The sequence below is a fragment of the Lepisma saccharinum genome, chromosome 23 (genome assembly GCF_977018435.1).
Source record: "Lepisma saccharinum chromosome 23, izLepSacc3.1, whole genome shotgun sequence".
Classification (NCBI taxonomy): Eukaryota; Metazoa; Arthropoda; class Insecta; order Zygentoma; family Lepismatidae; genus Lepisma; species Lepisma saccharinum.
In genome coordinates this window covers 53,284,480-53,304,775 of record NC_139251.1, presented here as the reverse complement: position 1 = coordinate 53,304,775, position 20,296 = coordinate 53,284,480, and the positions used below count along the sequence as shown (strand labels likewise).

Here is a 20,296-nt window from a genome sequence, read left to right as displayed (position 1 = left end):
CATTAACCCTAGAACACTACCGTGTTCCAATATTAGCGTAACTAGCGCTACGTAAATTTTACGTACATAAAGGAATCTATTTTTAAAACAACCTCTACATCATGAAAACAAAATGACGATTCTTTGTGAACATTATTTTGTTAGTGTTATTCTTCATTTTAAAATGTATAAACATAGTTTTATTAAACATAGAATATTTTAAGAGAAGGTCTTGATTGACAAGCCCGTGCGTACATTAAGAATGAAAGCGAAAAGTTCAAACAATGAAAAGCAAACAATAATGATATTCATAACGCTGTAAATAAGGAACGAATGTAATTTTAGTCTTACAAGAAAATAGTGCATGGTTCTAAACTTTTGTTTTCAAAATTTAACTATCCAAATAGAATTTACAAATGTCAAAATTACGTGCACGATTTTTCTTTTATTACTAGCGGTACGTGTTATTGACGTACGGAGTCCAACATAACGAACAAACGAAAGACGCTTGCACCCTCCTTACTACAGTGCTGCCTCGCGTCTGACAGACAGTGTTGCCACAATATGAGGGCACAATTTCCCTTTTTGGATCAATTTTTCCCTTCACCTAAGCAAATTATATAATAATAATAATAATTAGTAGTAGTAGTAGCAGCAGCAGCATTATTAGTGGTGGTGGTGGAAGCAGTTGTAGTATGTAGTTAAGTATTCCGTTGAATTCATTATTCGTTTGAATAAAAAATACTTTAAAAAATCACATTTCAGTTTCATCACTTCCTGACCAGATATCCCAGGTTTGAATCCTGGTCAGGAATCAATTTAATCGTTAATCCTCATCGTTGCTATTTATCCAAAAATGCATCAAAGCAACATACAATGAACTTAAAGGAGCAGAAACAAGTAGGAATAGCAAAATAAATAAATAACATAAAAAATGTGGCTATGAAATTCGAAATTAACATAAACTGTAATACTGTAGTCAGATGACCTTAAAATTCCCCTGAAATTGTGGTATTTTTAATCAAAATTGCCTTTTCCCTTGAATTTCGGTCCGAATTTCCCTTCATGTGGCAACACTGCTGACAGAATGCACGAGGTACTAGTATGCTCTCTGGCACTGCTAGGCGGAGGGGTGAGTGGGTGCAAGATGGGAGGTAGGGGAGGGATTTGTGCGCAAAGCATACGCACCTTTTTCGTACGGTAGTGTTCTAGGGTTAAATCGTAGTCCTAGTTTTTATTCTTATAATTAAGACATACACCGACCTCCGTGACGCAGTGGTTAGCCCAGCGCGCCACCCGTCTGGAGTCCAGGTTTCCATCTCTCCTTCCACTCCTGGGAATAACCAATCTGATGAACATGACGCAAGCACCGCTCGAGAAATCCGTGTGGGAGTTCGCAGCGTGGTCTTACACGACGCATTTTCTTACATCCTTTCAAGGTTTCTTCATCGCATTCCTCTACTGCTTCATGAACGGCGAGGTAAGTTCCGTCTCGACTAGCTTTCAAAAGTTTTAACTACGTATGGTTATCGACTGCACAATTCTGCGAGCAATACGAATTTGAAAACTTAATTTTTATGCCTTGTTCGGGGCCTCGAAACACAGTCGTGGAACTCAAGCCGCTCTCTTCGAAACACAATGGGACAAAAATGGGACGCCAAGAACACCAAACCTGATCTGCCTAACATGATAATTAAGCTTTAAAAAGCGGGAAATACTTTTACATACGTAAAACGAACACAAGAGTGAGACCCCAAGAAAAATAATAAAATTAAGTTTGTTTACAGAAATGTTCAGCCAATGTCCTAAAAAAGGATTTAACTATTAATCAAAGTACACAAAGTAAACATGAATTTTTGAATTAATAATTTACTTACGAAACATAAAAAAACTAATTATATAAACAGTTAAAATAAGTTATATATATATATATATATATATCTGGAGTTGACACATTTAAATTAAAGCCAGTGTCGTAAAAGGGGTAACTATTAGACTTTCCCTCCAAAAATGCGGCTCACGAATCAAAGGAAGCAAAATTATTGTATTTGAGTGCTTTCTTTTGCTTATTGAATGTACTTATTGTCTAATTGTGGGACTAAACCAACTGAATGGAGTTGAATCCTTTGAACCTTCCCCAAGAATGGAAGATATTCTTGAAATTAGAAAATCATGCCAAGCAAGAGGGACGAGGTATAGACAGAATGAGGGGGTCTGTAAATTGTCCCTTAACTCATGTAACACCAATTATAGACCCTACCTTGAAGCTGGTAATAGCTAACTGTCTATGGTATGATCTTCCTCAGAAAGCCATCATAATTTATAATTAATTTTCCGATCTTAATTTGGTGTTACATAAATTGATGTAAGAAATCCGATAACAACGCAGCCTTGTGCACACTCCAATTAAGTCAAAACTTCCTGCTTCGTTGCTTCGACTTCTACCAATTTAACATTCGAATGAGAAGTCGTTGTATGTATTGCTGTGTACCTGGACCAAACACCCGAAAAATGAAGCCTTGTCGAATGCCAGAAGGACTTAATTATGTAAGAATTATTACGCTACTTCCGTCAAATTCATGTCTATTTCCCCTCAGACATTTACGCTATAAAAAATGTAATATTTCTCCTTTGTCCGAGCAAGAAACCACACCAGTGAGTTGAGCTAAATTTTTTACATTTGATGCAGAATCTGAAAATAAAGATCACAAAATCTTGAAGACAGAAAGTTCTGTGCTTGTGCTGCCACCATTGTTAGGTTTCGAAACTTCAGTAACTAATATGTGACTTGCCTTTTTTCATTCATTCATGTTACTTTGAAAACTTTGATTAAAATCAGTGAAAATTCTGCTTATGTTCATTGTTAGGATTGTATGCAATTGCTGCGCCATTGAAGTTGAAAAAGTAGCAGAAAGTTTTGCATACAGTCATTGTATTCCCCAAGTTTGCTCTGAAATTTTACTTTTGACAGTAACTTTTGTTGCACCTGGAAACACTATGAAATGGAACATACACTCACTTCACTTAGTAGTGTCTCAATTCACTTCTTTATGCAACTTTTTTCTTTCCAAGATGAAGTTCGATAGAAATTGGAAATTGGAAGCGAAATCCTTAACTACTCAGCAGTGACTGGTGGGGCGGAAGGGGTGCGACAAAATATTGTTGGGGCAGTCACATTAAAACGCCCGTAAACACTACAAATATATATATTATATATAAATACATAATAATAATACTTATAATAATAATAATAATAATAATTATTATTATTATATTCATGTACAGTGTTTGTCCTCTATTTAGAGTGGACGTTTACTGTCTAAATTTACTTCTTGATTACGAGCTTATCTCTCCATATGATTCACTTTAATAAAGGCATTAAGGGGTGTAACGGGTGCTCCTTCCACGTAGTGCACCCAATAGTCAACCTCACTTCCACGTAGTACACCCTGGACTACAGACTAACGAGGCTCTGGCGACTGGCCTCCTGGCCAGTATAATTTTGTTTGTGTTGTCCTGTTTTTTGTCCTTGTATGTGTGTGTGTGTTCTGAGTGCCCCTTTACAGCTCAGTTTTTAACGAAAGTCAGAAGATTTTAAGATTTTATTTATGCAACGTTAGAGTTGTTATGTGTAACGCTAAGGGGCTGGACCCCGTATACTGTGACGGGTGCAAAATAGCCTTAGTGCTGACGCACTTAAAATAAAAAAAAATAAAAAAAAATAAAGGCATTAATTTTTTTTTATTAGTAGTGTATATTGCTTGTTTCTACGCAATCCTTTGTAGGTATGCATTTGTAGCCTCTTTTTTTATCAATCGAATATCAGTTTTTGACATATTTTGACAATTTTTTGTCGATGTTTTAGCGTTTAGCGATGTTTTAGTAAAATTTCCCTTTTTTCCCTCTCATCCTTGGTAGGTATGCATTTGTATCCTCTTTTTTTATCAATTGAATATCACTTTTTGACATATTTTGACAATTTTTTGTCGATGTTTTAGCGTTTAACGATGTTTTAGTAAAATTTCCCTTTTTTCCCACCTCACACTTGGTACGAATGCCACGATCTTACGTGATATAACTTAACCTATTCATTTATTACGTGCTAAACTACACGAGAGCCTCTACGTGCTTTGACCTACTTACCTTGACCTACTTAGAGAGTAGTAGGTGGTATGGTACGTTCTGGACGCATCCTTTGACCTACTTTTTATTTTACGACGTTTTACGGACTAAACTAACCTACAATGAGAGAAAAATGGACAGAAAAAGCTCTGGCATCACTTTTTAAGCTATTTTTTACCTCCTGCAAATCTTGCCCTTATGCTAACTCGTCCTTTGACCTACTTTTGAAATGACTTACGACATTTTCCTATAAGGAGGCTGTCTCCTCTTACTGTAAGGTCCCTCAGTGTAATCTACCACGACCTGCTAATATTTAGGCTTCTGCTCTCAGTGTAATCCGTTTTACGGACTAAACTAACCTACAATGAGAGAAAATTGGACAGAAGAAAAGCTCTGGCATCAGTTTTTAAGCTATTTTTTTTTACCTCCTGCAAAATTTTGCTCTTATGCTATCTCGTCCTTTGACCTACACTTTTGAAATAACTTAAGACATTTTCCTATACGGAGGCTGTCTCCTCTTACTGTAAGGTTCCTCAGTGTAATCTACCACGACCTTGTACTCTCAGCGTAATCTGCCACGATGTTGTTTTTTTTTTAAACTCTCATGTGTGATCTTCTACAATGTGTGTGCCCTCCACCCCCCCCCCCTGCTACGACCTAAAAACGGGACACCTCTCTCTCTCCTACGATGTTCTTGAGCCCCCCCCTCTCCTCCTGCTACGATGTTTTTCTCCTCATGATGCAAAAAAAAAATGATATTGTAGCGACTGTGCCGCGTGAAGGGCACACACATGTTCAGTGAACAAATTTGAGAGAGCTTGGGAGAGAGAGAGTACAAGCAAGCGCCGCCCTCTCAATTTTTTTTTTCAAGAAATTCGATTTGATCCTAAAAAAAACTCTGCAACCCTATTGGAGTGCTTTGGGTGGTTTTTTTTTGGTTTTTTTTAGATTAAAAATTTTGTAATTGTAGGGGTTGTAGAAAAGCTATTCTTGCTTGTTGGCGATATATTTAAAACTGTTCCGTCACCCTCTCGTTCTTCACGTCGTGGACGAAGGACTTCTCTGCGACCAGGATGACGCTGCATAGAGTATCGGCAGGCAGCGGGTCGTGGAACTCGCAGACGATCTTGATGTTGGTTCGATCGTTGACCACGACCTGCTTTCTTTTTGTGGTATTGATGACGAACATCGGCCTGCGTGCTTTGAATTCGCTGGGCGTGTAGTACATGTCCACGTTTCCCTCGGTCACGCGTTTGTAAGCCGTGTAAGCTTCGTAAAGTTTGAGGTAATCGTCTTTGGTCATGTCGAGGTTGTAATTCTCGCGCGGGAACACTTCGTTCCTGCCATTCTTCAGATAAACGTTCTTGATCTTGCAGTCGTCGAACTTGCTGGAATCTTTTTCCTGATTCTTGTCCCTCCCGGTCTGAAAGAGCACTACGACGAAATCTGGCATGTCGAACTGTATGTTGTTGAACTGCGTCGTGACGTCGAATTCCATGTGACTTCCCGACGCCAACTTCTGCACGCACTGGTAACCGTGAAAGTGAATCGGCACCTGGGGACTTTTCAAGATCTCCGCTTTGTACTTGAGGGCGTAGTTCGTTTCGTATTCCACGATCGGCATTCTCAATTCCATGCTCCGGATGACGCACTTGGCTGCTTCGGGTAATGTGTTGTCTCTCGGCGTGCCGTCGGCGTTCAAGTTGGTGTATCGCATCAGTGCGTCGTTGTCGTTGGCCGCTCTTCGAAACGTGACGCGCAATCCTCCCTTCCACATGATCTCCTTGTAGTCCGAGAAGAAACTCGGCAGCAGAGGCATGGGAAAGAGCACCGTGTGATTTCTCGTCGATATTTTGGTCCCCGCTTCGAACCCTCCCGCCTGATAGTACGCCGCGTCCGTTTTGGATAATTTCAACGTTCCCACTGCCGTCGACGTGATGCCTGGATAATCTATTCTGTCGATGACGGTGTTGTGTTTCCTCACCTCCACCTGCGAGAACAGGTGAGGCACGAAGTTGTCCACGAGAATCAAATTTGCTGCTGCTGGGGGAAACGCTTCTCCGCTTTCCTTCTTCACCACGTCGAATTGAAGGTAGAGGTCCGCTCTGTGAGGATGAACGAACCCATCCCCTACGTCCACGTCGTATTCGATCTCCCTGTTCGCTTCGTTGAGATTGGCGAACGTGCGACGGTTGGGAGGAAAAGATTGCAATTCGTAACTTTCGATTTGCTCCATGATGTGTGTGTATGGTTAGTTATTATACGTCGATCTCCAGGACGGCCGTCGTCTCCTTTCTCGTTCGTCACCACCAACTCTATGTTGTCTATGCGGTTGCGACATACTGGAAAATAGATCGGCGATTCCAAGTCTTACCGTTTCCAAGATAACCCCACTTCCGATCGCCATTTTCGATTTCCGAACATAGGTTCTATTCATACTTTTTCTCACGTATAGGTGTACATGATGAATCCCCAAACAGATTTTTCCCAAGTCTTACCGTTTCCAAGATAACCCCACTTCCGGTCGCCATTTTCGATTTCCGAACATAGGTTTTATTCATACTTTTTCTCACGTATAGGCGTACGTGATGAATCAGCAAACAGATTTTTCCTAAGTCTTAACGTTTCCAAGATAATCCCACTTCCGGTCGCCATTTTCGATTTCCGCACAAAGGTTTTATTCATATTTTAGTTACGTATAGGTGTACGTGATGAATCCGCAAACAGATTTTTCCTAAGTCTTACCGTTTCCAAGATAACCCCACTTCCGGTCGCCATTTTGGATTTCCGAACATAGGTTCTATTCATACTTTTTCTCACGTATAGGCGTACGTGATGAATCCGCAAACAGATTTTTCCTAAGTCTTACCGTTTCCAAGATAACCCCACTTCGGGTCGCCATTTTGGATTTCCGAGCATAGGTTCTATTCATACTTTTTCTCACGTATAGGTGTACGTGATGAATCCGCAAACAGATTTTTTGCTAAGTCATGAATTGGAGGGTTCTATGACAACCTATATTAATTCTCGTAAAAGAACAGAAAACACACAAAAAAACAAAAAAAACAATACTGTGGTCACTACAACAAATAGTCTTCTTCAACCCCTATCCAGCATCATCCTAACTAGAACCATGTAACTATCTGCCATCTGTTAGATGTTTTGTGAACGAAGTGGTGCTTTGTTTGTGTGTAAAAAAAAATACGATGCTTTTTGCACTTGGTTATCATCACCTAACATGTTATTAATTGTTTTTTTAAAATTAATTACAACTGAAAACTAATAATTAATATTATCTAAAGTTACTAATTAATATTATACAAGTAATTGATATAATTTTTTTGTTCTTGTTGCTAGTGTTGGGTAATTATAGTTGTTGCAAAATATAGCTCTCGCGTATGACAGTTTCTGAGTTTTGTTGGGTATATATAGACGAATCGAAATTTTACTTGTTATGTTAAATTGTATGTTAGGGTACATGGTAGGAGAAATCATTGTATATTAGAGCGCTCTTTTAATGATTTGCCTATAACTGCATACAGGCAGCCGTAAATTTAGCATAAAATATCCTGATCCTGTTTATTCTAGCATGTGCGACGTTTGTTGTGGTGGGATCGTGGGGGGAAATGTGATTCTCCCAGTGTGTCATCTGACTTACTAGCATATGCGATACGAAGAACAGGTGTGTATGTGGCTTACTAGGATTAGGCTCATGGTAATGAGGTCCTAGTAGCTGAAACGTTGTCGGGGTATTTTGCATTTTTTTATTTTTTTGTTAAGCATAGCAGTGTGTTTTCGCCTATTTTAATATCAGGCAACAATGTTAGAAAATGGCCCCAAGAATACAATTCAAAATCACTAATGTGATATGAACCTTTTTTTTACTTGTGTGTATTTGAATATGAAAGTGAGGTACTTTAAATAATTGAGGGGAACAATCACAAATAAGCTTGCAACGGTATTGGGAGGTGTCACGAGTTCAAATTTTAGACGATTTCTGTTAATCTGCTAAGGCGATATCAGTACGAAAATTTGTAAAAAAGAAGAGGCAATTTTAGCTAATGGCAACGATGAGGATGAATAATGATAATTATGATGAAATTGATGTGTAGCACTTGGAAAACAAAACTTCAAAGTGTATTGCACCAACAGCTACCCCCTCCCCAAATACAAGGCAGTTAACAGAGGTGTATATATTTGTTGGTTTACGAGTCTGAGGGCTTAAGTTAGTATGTTCACTATAGCTATACATATTAAAAAATGAAATGACCTGAGCAATAAAATATAACAATACCGATTCTGGCTTTTTGTCGGATGACGTAGTGGTAACGTTGTTGCAATCCCACACCCTGATGGCGTATAGACTTAAATGTTTTGCATAATATGAAATATTGTTAATGGGAATGTGTTGTTTCTAATGTTCAATATAGAAAGCAGATAACAAGAAAAAAAAGAAATGTTGCAGGTAGATACGGAGCCTCAGCCCAAACACATATATGATCAGACAGGATGTCAACAATGCATTCATAACTAACATGTGGTTATTCAAAAATTGAAATAGTGCAGTGGGAAACAATCAACTAACTAACTCTCTAGGCTTTTTAAACCCGAAGAGAGCAAATACAAGCACAAGCGTAAATAATTAAATAAGTTACAAGGGGTTCGAATCTTTTGATCTAGGCTATGGATGCAGACAGGTACTAAGTTTTTGTGTGTGAACACAATTGATAACGGAAAAATCCTCTTCAACACAATAACTAACTAACTAACTAACTCCCTAGCCTTCTTAAACCCGAAGGTTCATGGCTGCAGCAACACAGGCCTTCTATTTGTCCCTATCTTGAGCAAGTTCTATATACTCTTTTCTATCCCTACCGATTTCCTTTAGGTCCATCTCAACGTTGTTTCTCCATTTTTTGTTTTGGTCTTCCTACAGGTCTCTTAAGTAGGCTTAATTCAGGAAATGCATGTTACTTTTTTCTTCATAAACTTTTGTCTTCTTGTTTAATATCTAAGATACTAAACGTTAAAATATCCAATAACAGTAATTGTGCCTGTGGATGCGAAAACTTGATCTCTTGCATTGACATTGTAGTATTTGAAAATAAGATTCTTAGGAAAATATTTTAAAAGGGATGAAGAAACAAGTGAATGGTGAAGGTTACATAATTTAGAAGTATATAATTTATGTTAGTTTCCAAGTATTATTAGATTGATGATTAAATCACGAATACTTAGGTGGGCACGAATGAGAAAGGAATAAAGTAGATTTTACAGGAGTCTTGTTGGAAAACCTGATGGTAAAGGACCAAAAACGAAGATGGAGATGAATATAAAAGAAATCTGTAAAGATTGTAATAGAATATATATAAATTTTGCTCAGGATAAGTACAAATTGAACTGTAACCACGAATTTTCAGAATCAAGAGTGCTAGAGAATTAATTAATTAATTAATATTTAATGTAATAAAGGTAGTAATATAGTATTCTTATTGAGAAGAGAATTTCTACAAAACTTATTTTTCCTCGTACGTTTACTAATAGCAGTTACATTTGACATGTTTGACTAATTGCGAATCAACGTACGGAAGCTATTGGAAGCAATTTGAAGACTGAAATGGCTATGCAAGGACACTTATTATAATGTTAATATTTCAGTATAATGTTTTGGGAATTGCTTCTCGATAATGTTTGGTATTTAATTTAATCTGTTGTTAGATAAAATACATAATTATTAGAATTTTTAACGATGGAAAATATGAACAGCGAATGAATGATACGTTTGACTAATCGTGAAGATCAGTATCACAGTACGTTTTTATCGTTCTTATATAAACCTTGAAACGTTTAAGAACGTTTACCGAAACGTTTCAACGTTGTTTTCAAATCTACTTTATTCCTTTCTCATTCGTGCCCACCTAAGTATTCGTGATTTAATCATCAATCTAATAATACTTGGAAACTAACATAAATTATATACTTCTAAATTATGTAACCTTCACCATTCACTTGTTTCTTCATCCCTTTTAAAATATTTTCCTAAGAATCTTATTTTCAAATACTACAATGTCAATGCAAGAGATCAAGTTTTCGCATCCACAGGCACAATTACTGTTATTGGATATTTTAACGTTTAGTATCTTAGATATTAAACAAGAAGACAAAAGTTTATGAAGAAAAAAGTAACATGCATTTCCTGAATTAAGCCTACTTAAGAGACCTGTAGGAAGACCAAAACAAAAAATGGAGAAACAACGTTGAGATGGACCTAAAGGAAATCGGTAGGGATAGAAAAGAGTATATAGAACTTGCTCAAGATAGGGACAAATAGAAGGCCTGTGTTGCTGCAGCCATGAACCTTCGGGTTTAAGAAGGCTAGGGAGTTAGTTAGTTAGTTAGTTATTGTGTTGAAGAGGATTTTTCCGTTATCAATTGTGTTCACACACAAAAACTTAGTACCTGTCTGCATCCATAGCCTAGATCAAAAGATTCGAACTCCTTGTAACTTATTTAATTATTTACGCTTGTGCTTGTATTTGCTCTCTTCGGGTTTAAAAAGCCTAGAGAGTTAGTTAGTTGATTGTTTCCCACTGCACTATTTCAATTTTTGAATAATCACATGTTAGTTATGAATGCATTGTTGACATCCTGTCTGATCATATATGTGTTTGGGCTGAGGCTCCGTATCTACCTGCAACATTTCTTTTTTTTCTTGTTATCTGCTTTCTATATTGAACATTAGAAACAACACATTCCCATTAACAATATTTCATATTATGCAAAACATTTAAGTCTATACGCCATCAGGGTGTGGGATTGCAACAACGTTACCACTACGTCATCCGACAAAAAGCCAGAATCGGTATTGTTATATTTTATTGCTCAGGTCATTTCATTTTTTAATATGTATAGCTATAGTGAACATACTAACTTAAGCCCTCAGACTCGTAAACCAACAAATATATACACCTCTGTTAACTGCCTTGTATTTGGGGAGGGGGTAGCTGTTGGTGCAATACACTTTGAAGTTTTGTTTTCTAAGTGCTACACATCAATTTCATCATAATTATCATTATTCATCCTCATCGTTGCCATTAGCTAAAATTGCCTCTTCTTTTTTACAAATTTTCGTACTGATATCGCCTTAGCAGATTAACAGAAATCGTCTAAAATTTGAACTCGTGACACCTCCCAATACCGTTGCAAGCTTATTTGTGATTGTTCCCCTCAATTATTTAAAGTACCTCACTTTCATATTCAAATACACACAAGTAAAAAAAAAGGTTCATATCACATTAGTGATTTTGAATTGTATTCTTGGGGCCATTTTCTAACATTGTTGCCTGATATTAAAATAGGCGAAAACACACTGCTATGCTTAACAAAAAAATAAAAAAATGCAAAATACCCCGACAACGTTTCAGCTACTAGGACCTCATTACCATGAGCCTAATCCTAGTAAGCCACATACACACCTGTTCTTCGTATCGCATATGCTAGTAAGTCAGATGACACACTGGGAGAATCACATTTCCCCCCATGATCCCACCACAACAAACGTCGCACATGCTAGAATAAACAGGATCAGGATATTTTATGCTAAATTTACGGCTGCCTGTATGCAGTTATAGGCAAATCATTAAAAGAGCGCTCTAATATACAATGATTTCTCCTACCATGTACCCTAACATACAATTTAACATAACAAGTAAAATTTCGATTCGTCTATATATACCCAACAAAACTCAGAAACTGTCATACGCGAGAGCTATATTTTGCAACAACTATAATTACCCAACACTAGCAACAAGAACAAAAAAATTATATCAATTACTTGTATAATATTAATTAGTAACTTTAGATAATATTAATTATTAGTTTTCAGTTGTAATTAATTTTAAAAAAACAATTAATAACATGTTAGGTGATGATAACCAAGTGCAAAAAGCATCGTATTTTTTTTTACACACAAACAAAGCACCACTTCGTTCACAAAACATCTAACAGATGGCAGATAGTTACATGGTTCTAGTTAGGATGATGCTGGATAGGGGTTGAAGAAGACTATTTGTTGTAGTGACCACAGTATTGTTTTTTTTGTTTTTTTGTGTGTTTTCTGTTCTTTTACGAGAATTAATATAGGTTGTCATAGAACCCTCCAATTCATGACTTAGCAAAAAATCTGTTTGCGGATTCATCATGTACACCTATACGTGAGAAAAAGTATGAATAGAACCTATGTTCGGAAATCGAAAATGGCGACCGGAAGTGGGGTTATCTTGGAAACGGTAAGACTTGGGAAAAATCTGTTTGGGGATTCATCATGTACACCTATACGTGAGAAAAAGTATGAATAGAACCTATGTTCGGAAATCGAAAATGGCGATCGGAAGTGGGGTTATCTTGGAAACGGTAAGACTTGGAATCGCCGATCTATTTTCCAGTATGTCGCAACCGCATAGACAACATAGAGTTGGTGGTGACGAACGAGAAAGGAGACGACGGCCGTCCTGGAGATCGACGTATAATAACTAACCATACACACACATCATGGAGCAAATCGAAAGTTACGAATTGCAATCTTTTCCTCCCAACCGTCGCACGTTCGCCAATCTCAACGAAGCGAACAGGGAGATCGAATACGACGTGGACGTAGGGGATGGGTTCGTTCATCCTCACAGAGCGGACCTCTACCTTCAATTCGACGTGGTGAAGAAGGAAAGCGGAGAAGCGTTTCCCCCAGCAGCAGCAAATTTGATTCTCATGGACAACTTCGTGCCTCACCTGTTCTCGCAGGTGGAGGTGAGGAAACACAACACCGTCATCGACAGAATAGATTATCCAGGCATCACGTCGACGGCAGTGGGAACGTTGAAATTATCCAAAACGGACGCAGCATACTACCAGGCGGGGGGATTCGAAGCGGGGACCAAAATATCGACGAGAAGTCTTCACACGGTGCTCTTTCCCATGCGTCTACTGCCGGGATTCTTCTCGGACTACAAGGAGATCATGTGGAAGGGAGGATTGCGCGTCACGTTTCGAAGAGCGGCCAACGACAACGACGCACTGATGCGATACACCAACTTGAACGCCGACGGCACGCCGAGAGCCAACACTTTACCCGAAGCAGCCAAGTGCGTCATCCGGAGCATGGAGTTGAGAATGCCGATCGTGGAATACGAAACGAACTACGCCCTCAAGTACAAAGCGGAGATCTTGAAAAGTCCCCAGGTGCCGATTCACTTTCACGGTTACCAGTGCGTGCAGAAGTTGGCGTCGGGAAGTCACATGGAATTCGACGTCACGACGCAGTTCAACAACATACAGTTCGACATGCCAGATTTCGTCGTAGTGCTCTTTCAGACCGGGAGGGACAAGAATCAGGAAAAAGATTCCAGCAAGTTCGACGACTGCAAGATCAAGAACGTTTATCTGAAGAATGGCAGGAACGAAGTGTTCCCGCGCGAGAATTACAACCTCGACATGACCAAAGACGATTACCTCAAACTTTACGAAGCTTACACGGCTTACAAACGCGTGACCGAGGGAAACGTGGACATGTACTACACGCCCAGCGAATTCAAAGCACGCAGGCCGATGTTCGTCATCAATACCACAAAAAGAAAGCAGGTCGTGGTCAACGATCGAACCAACATCAAGATCGTCTGCGAGTTCCACGACCCGCTGCCTGCCGATACTCTATGCAGCGTCATCCTGGTCGCAGAGAAGTCCTTCGTCCACGACGTGAAGAACGAGAGGGTGACGGAACAGTTTTAAATATATCGCCAACAAGCAAGAATAGCTTTTCTACAACCCCTACAATTACAAAATTTTTAATCTAAAAAAAACCAAAAAAAAACCACCCAAAGCACTCCAATAGGGTTGCAGAGTTTTTTTAGGATCAAATCGAATTTCTTGAAAAAAAAAATTGAGAGGGCGGCGCTTGCTTGTACTCTCTCTCTCCCAAGCTCTCTCCTATTTGTTCACTGAACATGTGTGTGCCCTTCACGCGGCACAGTCGCTACAATATCATTTTTTTTTTTGCATCATGAGGAGAAAAACATCGTAGCAGGAGGAGAGGGGGGGGGGCTCAAGAACATCGTAGGAGAGAGAGAGGTGTCCCGTTTTTAGGTCGTAGCAGGGGGGGGTGGAGGGCACACACATTGTAGAAGATCACACATGAGAGTTTAAAAAAAAAAACAACATCGTGGCAGATTACGCTGAGAGTACAAGGTCGTGGTAGATTACACTGAGGAACCTTACAGTAAGAGGAGACAGCCTCCGTATAGGAAAATGTCTTAAGTTATTTCAAAAGTGTAGGTCAAAGGACGAGATAGCATAAGAGCAAAATTTTGCAGGAGGTAAAAAAAAATAGCTTAAAAACTGATGCCAGAGCTTTTCTTCTGTCCAATTTTCTCTCATTGTAGGTTAGTTTAGTCCGTAAAACGGATTACACTGAGAGCAGAAGCCTAAATATTAGCAGGTCGTGGTAGATTACACTGAGGGACCTTACAGTAAGAGGAGACAGCCTCCTTATAGGAAAATGTCGTAAGTCATTTCAAAAGTAGGTCAAAGGACGAGTTAGCATAAGGGCAAGATTTGCAGGAGGTAAAAAATAGCTTAAAAAGTGATGCCAGAGCTTTTTCTGTCCATTTTTCTCTCATTGTAGGTTAGTTTAGTCCGTAAAACGTCGTAAAATAAAAAGTAGGTCAAAGGATGCGTCCAGAACGTACCATACCACCTACTACTCTCTAAGTAGGTCAAAGTAAGTAGGTCAAAGCACGTAGAGGCTCTCGTGTAGTTTAGCACGTAATAAATGAATAGGTTAAGTTATATCACGTAAGATCGTGGCATTCGTACCAAGTGTGAGGTGGGAAAAAAGGGAAATTTTACTAAAACATCGTTAAACGCTAAAACATCGACAAAAAATTGTCAAAATATGTCAAAAAGTGATATTCAATTGATAAAAAAAGAGGATACAAATGCATACCTACCAAGGATGAGAGGGAAAAAAGGGAAATTTTACTAAAACATCGCTAAACGCTAAAACATCGACAAAAAATTGTCAAAATATGTCAAAAACTGATATTCGATTGATAAAAAAAGAGGCTACAAATGCATACGTACAAAGGATTGCGTAGAAACAAGCAATATACACTACTTTTATTCGTGGGAACTGCCACAAGTTGCGTTGTTTCTAGTGGCCTATTTCAGTATTGGAAGAAATTTATAATTTATCGTCTTTCTTGGGATGAAACTACTGATAGCAATGTTCTACTTGTAAGCTAATAATATAAATGACGAAAAAAAATGTTTCGAAGAATTTAATTTTCTTGCAAAATAAACATGACGTTGGAAGAAATTAATCTTCTTAAGTATTAGAATTCTGTAGGAGAATTCTGCTACATGTTCTTTGGAGAACACATTGCCCACCTTCGGTACGTCCCGGTCTTGACATTTCTTCTCAATAGCAAGGAAAGACAAATGAGACAGCTGTCATCCAGCATCCTGTTTCGAGCAAGACTTTTCTAAGGTTTCAAAGACGAAAAGGTTCTTTCACACGCTGCATTGGAAACTGGGATTGTTACAGAGAATACAACTAGAGTGTGAACCTTGTGAAATGCCAATTTATGCTTTCCTAGGATTTCGAAGAAATCCATTAAGTGGAGTACCTTCGTTCCATCTTCGTAACGCTGAAGACTTTTGGGCAAAATCTGCGTTTCACCTTTCAGGGAAATGTTATCACAGGAATAAAAATCTGAAAAAGGTTAGTCATCTCATAATTTAATGGCATAAAAGCTGTTAGGTTCAAAATAAAGGAATGAATAAATGAATATCTCATAATTCAAGAAATATTCTGACCCTGGTGCACTTTTCACTCTACCACTCCAAAATATGTTTGTGCTACACGATCACAGACATCCATGGATATCTTGGAAATAAGTTCTTTAACTTTGATATCTGCAAGGAGCAAACCTGCATCTAATGTTTGAAGAGTGGCAAATCCTAAAAAGCGTTATTTTACCTGCCTGCCCGCGATACAAATATCTGCCCTGTTCCTTTCTCGCAATGTCTTTTGTTTTATCTGACATCAGTGCGAATACTTTCGTCTCTTCCACTTCCTGGCTATTTTGCTGAGAATAAGTGTGGACATTACGCAGATCAATTTGTTTTGAATCGAATTTTGAGTGTAATTGGAATTTTAAGGTTCAAGTTCAATACATTCCGAACAATATCATCTCATTTTGAAATTAACTTCAAGAGTATCGAAGAAATTCCCTTTGTTAAGGTTTGCATCAGACTCATCTTCTCAAAAATCAAGTCCCTGAATAGCAAGAAACCGCGATGCATCCACAACTGACATGAAGTGTCGGTTTCCTTGTATAACCTTAGGTTCCGGGTTCGATACGCGGTAGAGGCACTTTAAACTGAAGGTGGTCCCGATTAGCCTTACTGTGCATAAAGTGGACTTAAAACACCAAATCAACCAAGCAACCAAATCTTGAATCAACTTTGAATTTCTTTTAGTAATTAGCGTTGTCACTAACGACCCAGGATTAGAATAATTTGCCCGTACTACAGATGATGTTTTGTGGTCCTTAGAATGTTCGTGATGTTTTAAAACCATTTACATTCAACGCTTTTATCCAGTTCTTAAAACTGGTTAAAACTTAGGTTAACGCGACGATTACAGGACATAAATGAATGAGAAATCACCTATGCCCAGATCGGTGCTCGAATCTTGAACTAAAGTCACACACACACACATATATATATTAAAACAAATTAATATTTGTTAGTCAAGTTGGTATTATAAGAACGAAAAGTGATATCATGGAGAATACACCACTTAGAAACGGTGAAAATCGTCATACTCTTACAAATGAACTCTCTCATTATTCGATATTCAATTAACTTCAGTTGGGGGGGGGGGGTGAAGTGTCTGACTGGGGGGTCGCCCGCCACCCTGCCCCCCTCTTGCGTCGTCACTGCTACTCAGACCGGACGAGTGTACGGAAGTCAAACCAATGTAGCCAGTTCCCAGTGGCAAACGTTCAAGTGGTGTTGAATTTCCAAAACGGAAGAAAACAGAAAAAAAGATTGTTATACACTTGTTTATATATAAGAGCACATACAAATTCGGATGGAAAGTTTTTAAAGCCTTTTTTTGTTTTCTGCCGCTGCCAACTGCTGTACATAACAATAACGATCGCAAAAAACATGTTTTCTTTTAATTTTTGTTTGATTCTCTTTTTAACGTACTTTACGTTTTATATAATTTTAAGGGTTTTTCGCGTAATTGCACAACCCTGTTTGTATGCACCAAATATAAATGTAGGCGTGAATTAATATTTTAGAAAGGAAAGCTTTTCTATTTTAATCGAGTAAGGAGGCACAACTAAAAGTTGCGGGGGGGGGGCACAGAGCGTGTTAGTTGCGCTACTGCAGGTTCCACCGTAAAATCTTTTCAGAAGTGCATTTTCAGGACAAAGTTACGATTTTTAATGGGAGTTGTATGAACAGGACTTGTCAGGGTACATGTTGTCTGTTGGTGTTACCAAGCTAGATTATAATTCATTAAAATATAACCTTCTCACTTCGCCCATAAAATCGCTAAATCCAGGCCCATCGGGTGCTACGCATAGCCTCTGAATGTCGTAAACCGCAGATTTACATGGCGCTAATCAGAAAACTGACAATTCAAACCATGCAACAATTACCGATGATTTAATCTCCCCATAAATTGGCATTCTGGGAAAAATCACTCGGACCTGAGCCATTGATTAACTTCTAGAATATATTTTATGGGGAGAACTGGCAACTATAAGTATTTTACTTTTACATTTATTTTACTTTCTACAAAAGATCACAATAAACAAAATGAAAAATTTTTACATTCGCATTCAAGGGAGAAAGTGACCCCTAAACCCCTTGTGGATACGCTCATGTGTACGAGGCTTCATCATGTAGAAATCGCGTTGTGTATATCTCTCCTAGTGAGCATGTTATAAGCGAACAAAGTTTGACTGCGCGGTGTTTTAAACGTTCTCTGATTAGATTTACAATGTGTGGGTTCATCTTAGAATAAACCACATAGAGTGAAATGATATATTCGAAAGCTTCTGCATTCCTTTGACTGTATGACCATCAAAATGTCCGAGTCTTCTTCCAAATTAAAAAATAATATAAACGTCCATGGTTTTAGGAACTTCCATTTATAAAAGGTACCCAATGCATTGGAAAACTTTTCAGGATAAGAAAGGTTAATTGTTGACGAATATCATTAACTAAGCTATTATTTCAATATAGTTACATTTGACTCATGTAACAATGGTTCTAATTCCAATGTTGCTTGTCCTTCAGGTTAGGGTTGCTGTAAAAAAGTCCCTGGCAACGTATCGCTCTCTCCGGCAGAACAACATTCCCAGGAGGAACTCCACATACTCTAGTGTCTACATCACGGAGGTCAGCGATTCCAACCCGGGGACCCTGAACTGCTTCAGGGTGTGCCAGCCGAAGGTCGGTTGCTGTGCCAACAAGATGGCCGCCAAGGTGCCAGCGCCCGAGTAAGTGGTCTAGTCCTCTCGAGTCCTACTTGCGCAGAGGAATTGTTTTCGTTCACTTACTCCGGACATTCCCGGGACAGAGTATAGTAATGTGAGGTTGTGTGCGCACATTCTGTCGGGTTACTTGAGATGATTTCATTGGTAACTCCTATCCACCAACACTCGAAAAAATTAATATTCCATATTAAATGTCAAGTTAAATAACATGAACTATTAAGAAGTACATCAACATAAATAATATTATCATTCTCAATTCAGATGTACAGGACAGGGCGTCTTACTACTCGTCAATGTACCTTCAGGAATAAACATAGGGCTTCCCTACTTTTGGAAATCAGTTTTTTAATACTAGAATTGTCCACCGGTGGCGCCAGACTTTTGGTGTGGGTTGGCCAGTGGATAACTGACAGCGATTTGGATGGACCACATAATCAAATGAAAGTGCTTTTTGATGCTCGTACGTGATCAAAACAAAAAAAAAAGGATCCAATCATTATCTATAAGAGCTTTCATTGCATTTTCTTTTATTTATACATTGTATTTATGCCTGTTACATTTTGACTGGGTGCGACTGTAGCCCCATATGACCCACCTTTGGCGCTGCACCTACCCATGGAATATACTGGACATCTTGACGACTGTGTTTGATCTTCACTTCATACGATTTTTCAGTGCGCGAATTAAACTTTCTGCCTTAGGGGTGTAACTAGGGGTGTGCGGGATCCCGAAAAGTCGGGACCGGGAAAAAAAATTCCCGCCTCGATCCCGACTTCGGGAAATGATTTCCCGACTTTTCGGAATCCCGAGCAGTCGGGAAATACTGAATGGTCATTTCAAAAAGTCGTTAATTCTCGATGAATTCTGCATTGTAAGTTTCTGGAACTTTCCGGAAATTGTTAGTTTTTAGTCCAGAAATGCAAAAACAACCACTTAAAATGAAAATGACGTGTAGAACTCGAGATTTCCAGAGCTTCGGGAAATTTCGAATATTTCCCGTTCCGAACGTCGGGATTTAAAAAAAATTCCCGTCCCGACTCAAGAAATTCTGTCCCGCACATCCCTAGGTGTAAAATGTGAGCATAATTTATTACTAGACAGTAATATTCTTCAAATCGCTATCTTTTTCTTCTTCCACAGAACCAGAGTCTGACATGAAGCCACTTCCAGTGTCATTGAAACTCAAATAGAGCTGGTTGATCTCTCTGGAAGGTGAAAACTGGTCGCTGGACGCTGTCGTAACGCCAAGGACAAGTGGCAGCACAAACAAACCACAACTCGACTCACAACGGCACAAGTGCACAAACATTAACAGTGAAAGTGCTCCCTTGAGTCCTGATCCAGGACCAAACTAAACACGTCTAAACGTTGTAATTTGCTTGGACACTAAGATGCAAACCATAAGTGAATTGCAAAAATGTTGTAAATAAAAGTGATTTTTTTTTGTAAAATAAAAATGGTAAAAACTTGTTCGTTCTGTTCTTTATGTAGATAGTGATCTGTAGGAATGGGACTAGTGTGGTTGTTAACTTCCGACCTCCTGAATTCAAATCTGTCACCTTATTAACGCCCATCGAAATTTTTTGCGTGACTTATGGCCAGGGACCGGATTAAATATATTCAAGTAA

At 38.7% G+C, this 20,296-nt stretch overlaps 1 protein-coding gene across 1 annotated transcript; it reads left to right on the top strand.

Annotated features, from left to right (window-relative positions):
• The first annotated feature begins 1,336 nt into the window (after nucleotides 1-1,336).
• LOC146005509 (PDF receptor-like) lies at nucleotides 1,337-20,095 on the top strand. Its single transcript, XM_083144754.1, has 3 exons — nucleotides 1,337-1,459; nucleotides 18,469-18,671; nucleotides 19,809-20,095. Exons 1-3 carry the CDS (start codon nucleotides 1,337-1,339, stop codon nucleotides 19,819-19,821), a joined length of 339 nt encoding a protein of 112 aa, XP_083000880.1. The 3' UTR covers nucleotides 19,822-20,095.
• The last annotated feature ends 201 nt before the right edge of the window (nucleotides 20,096-20,296 follow it).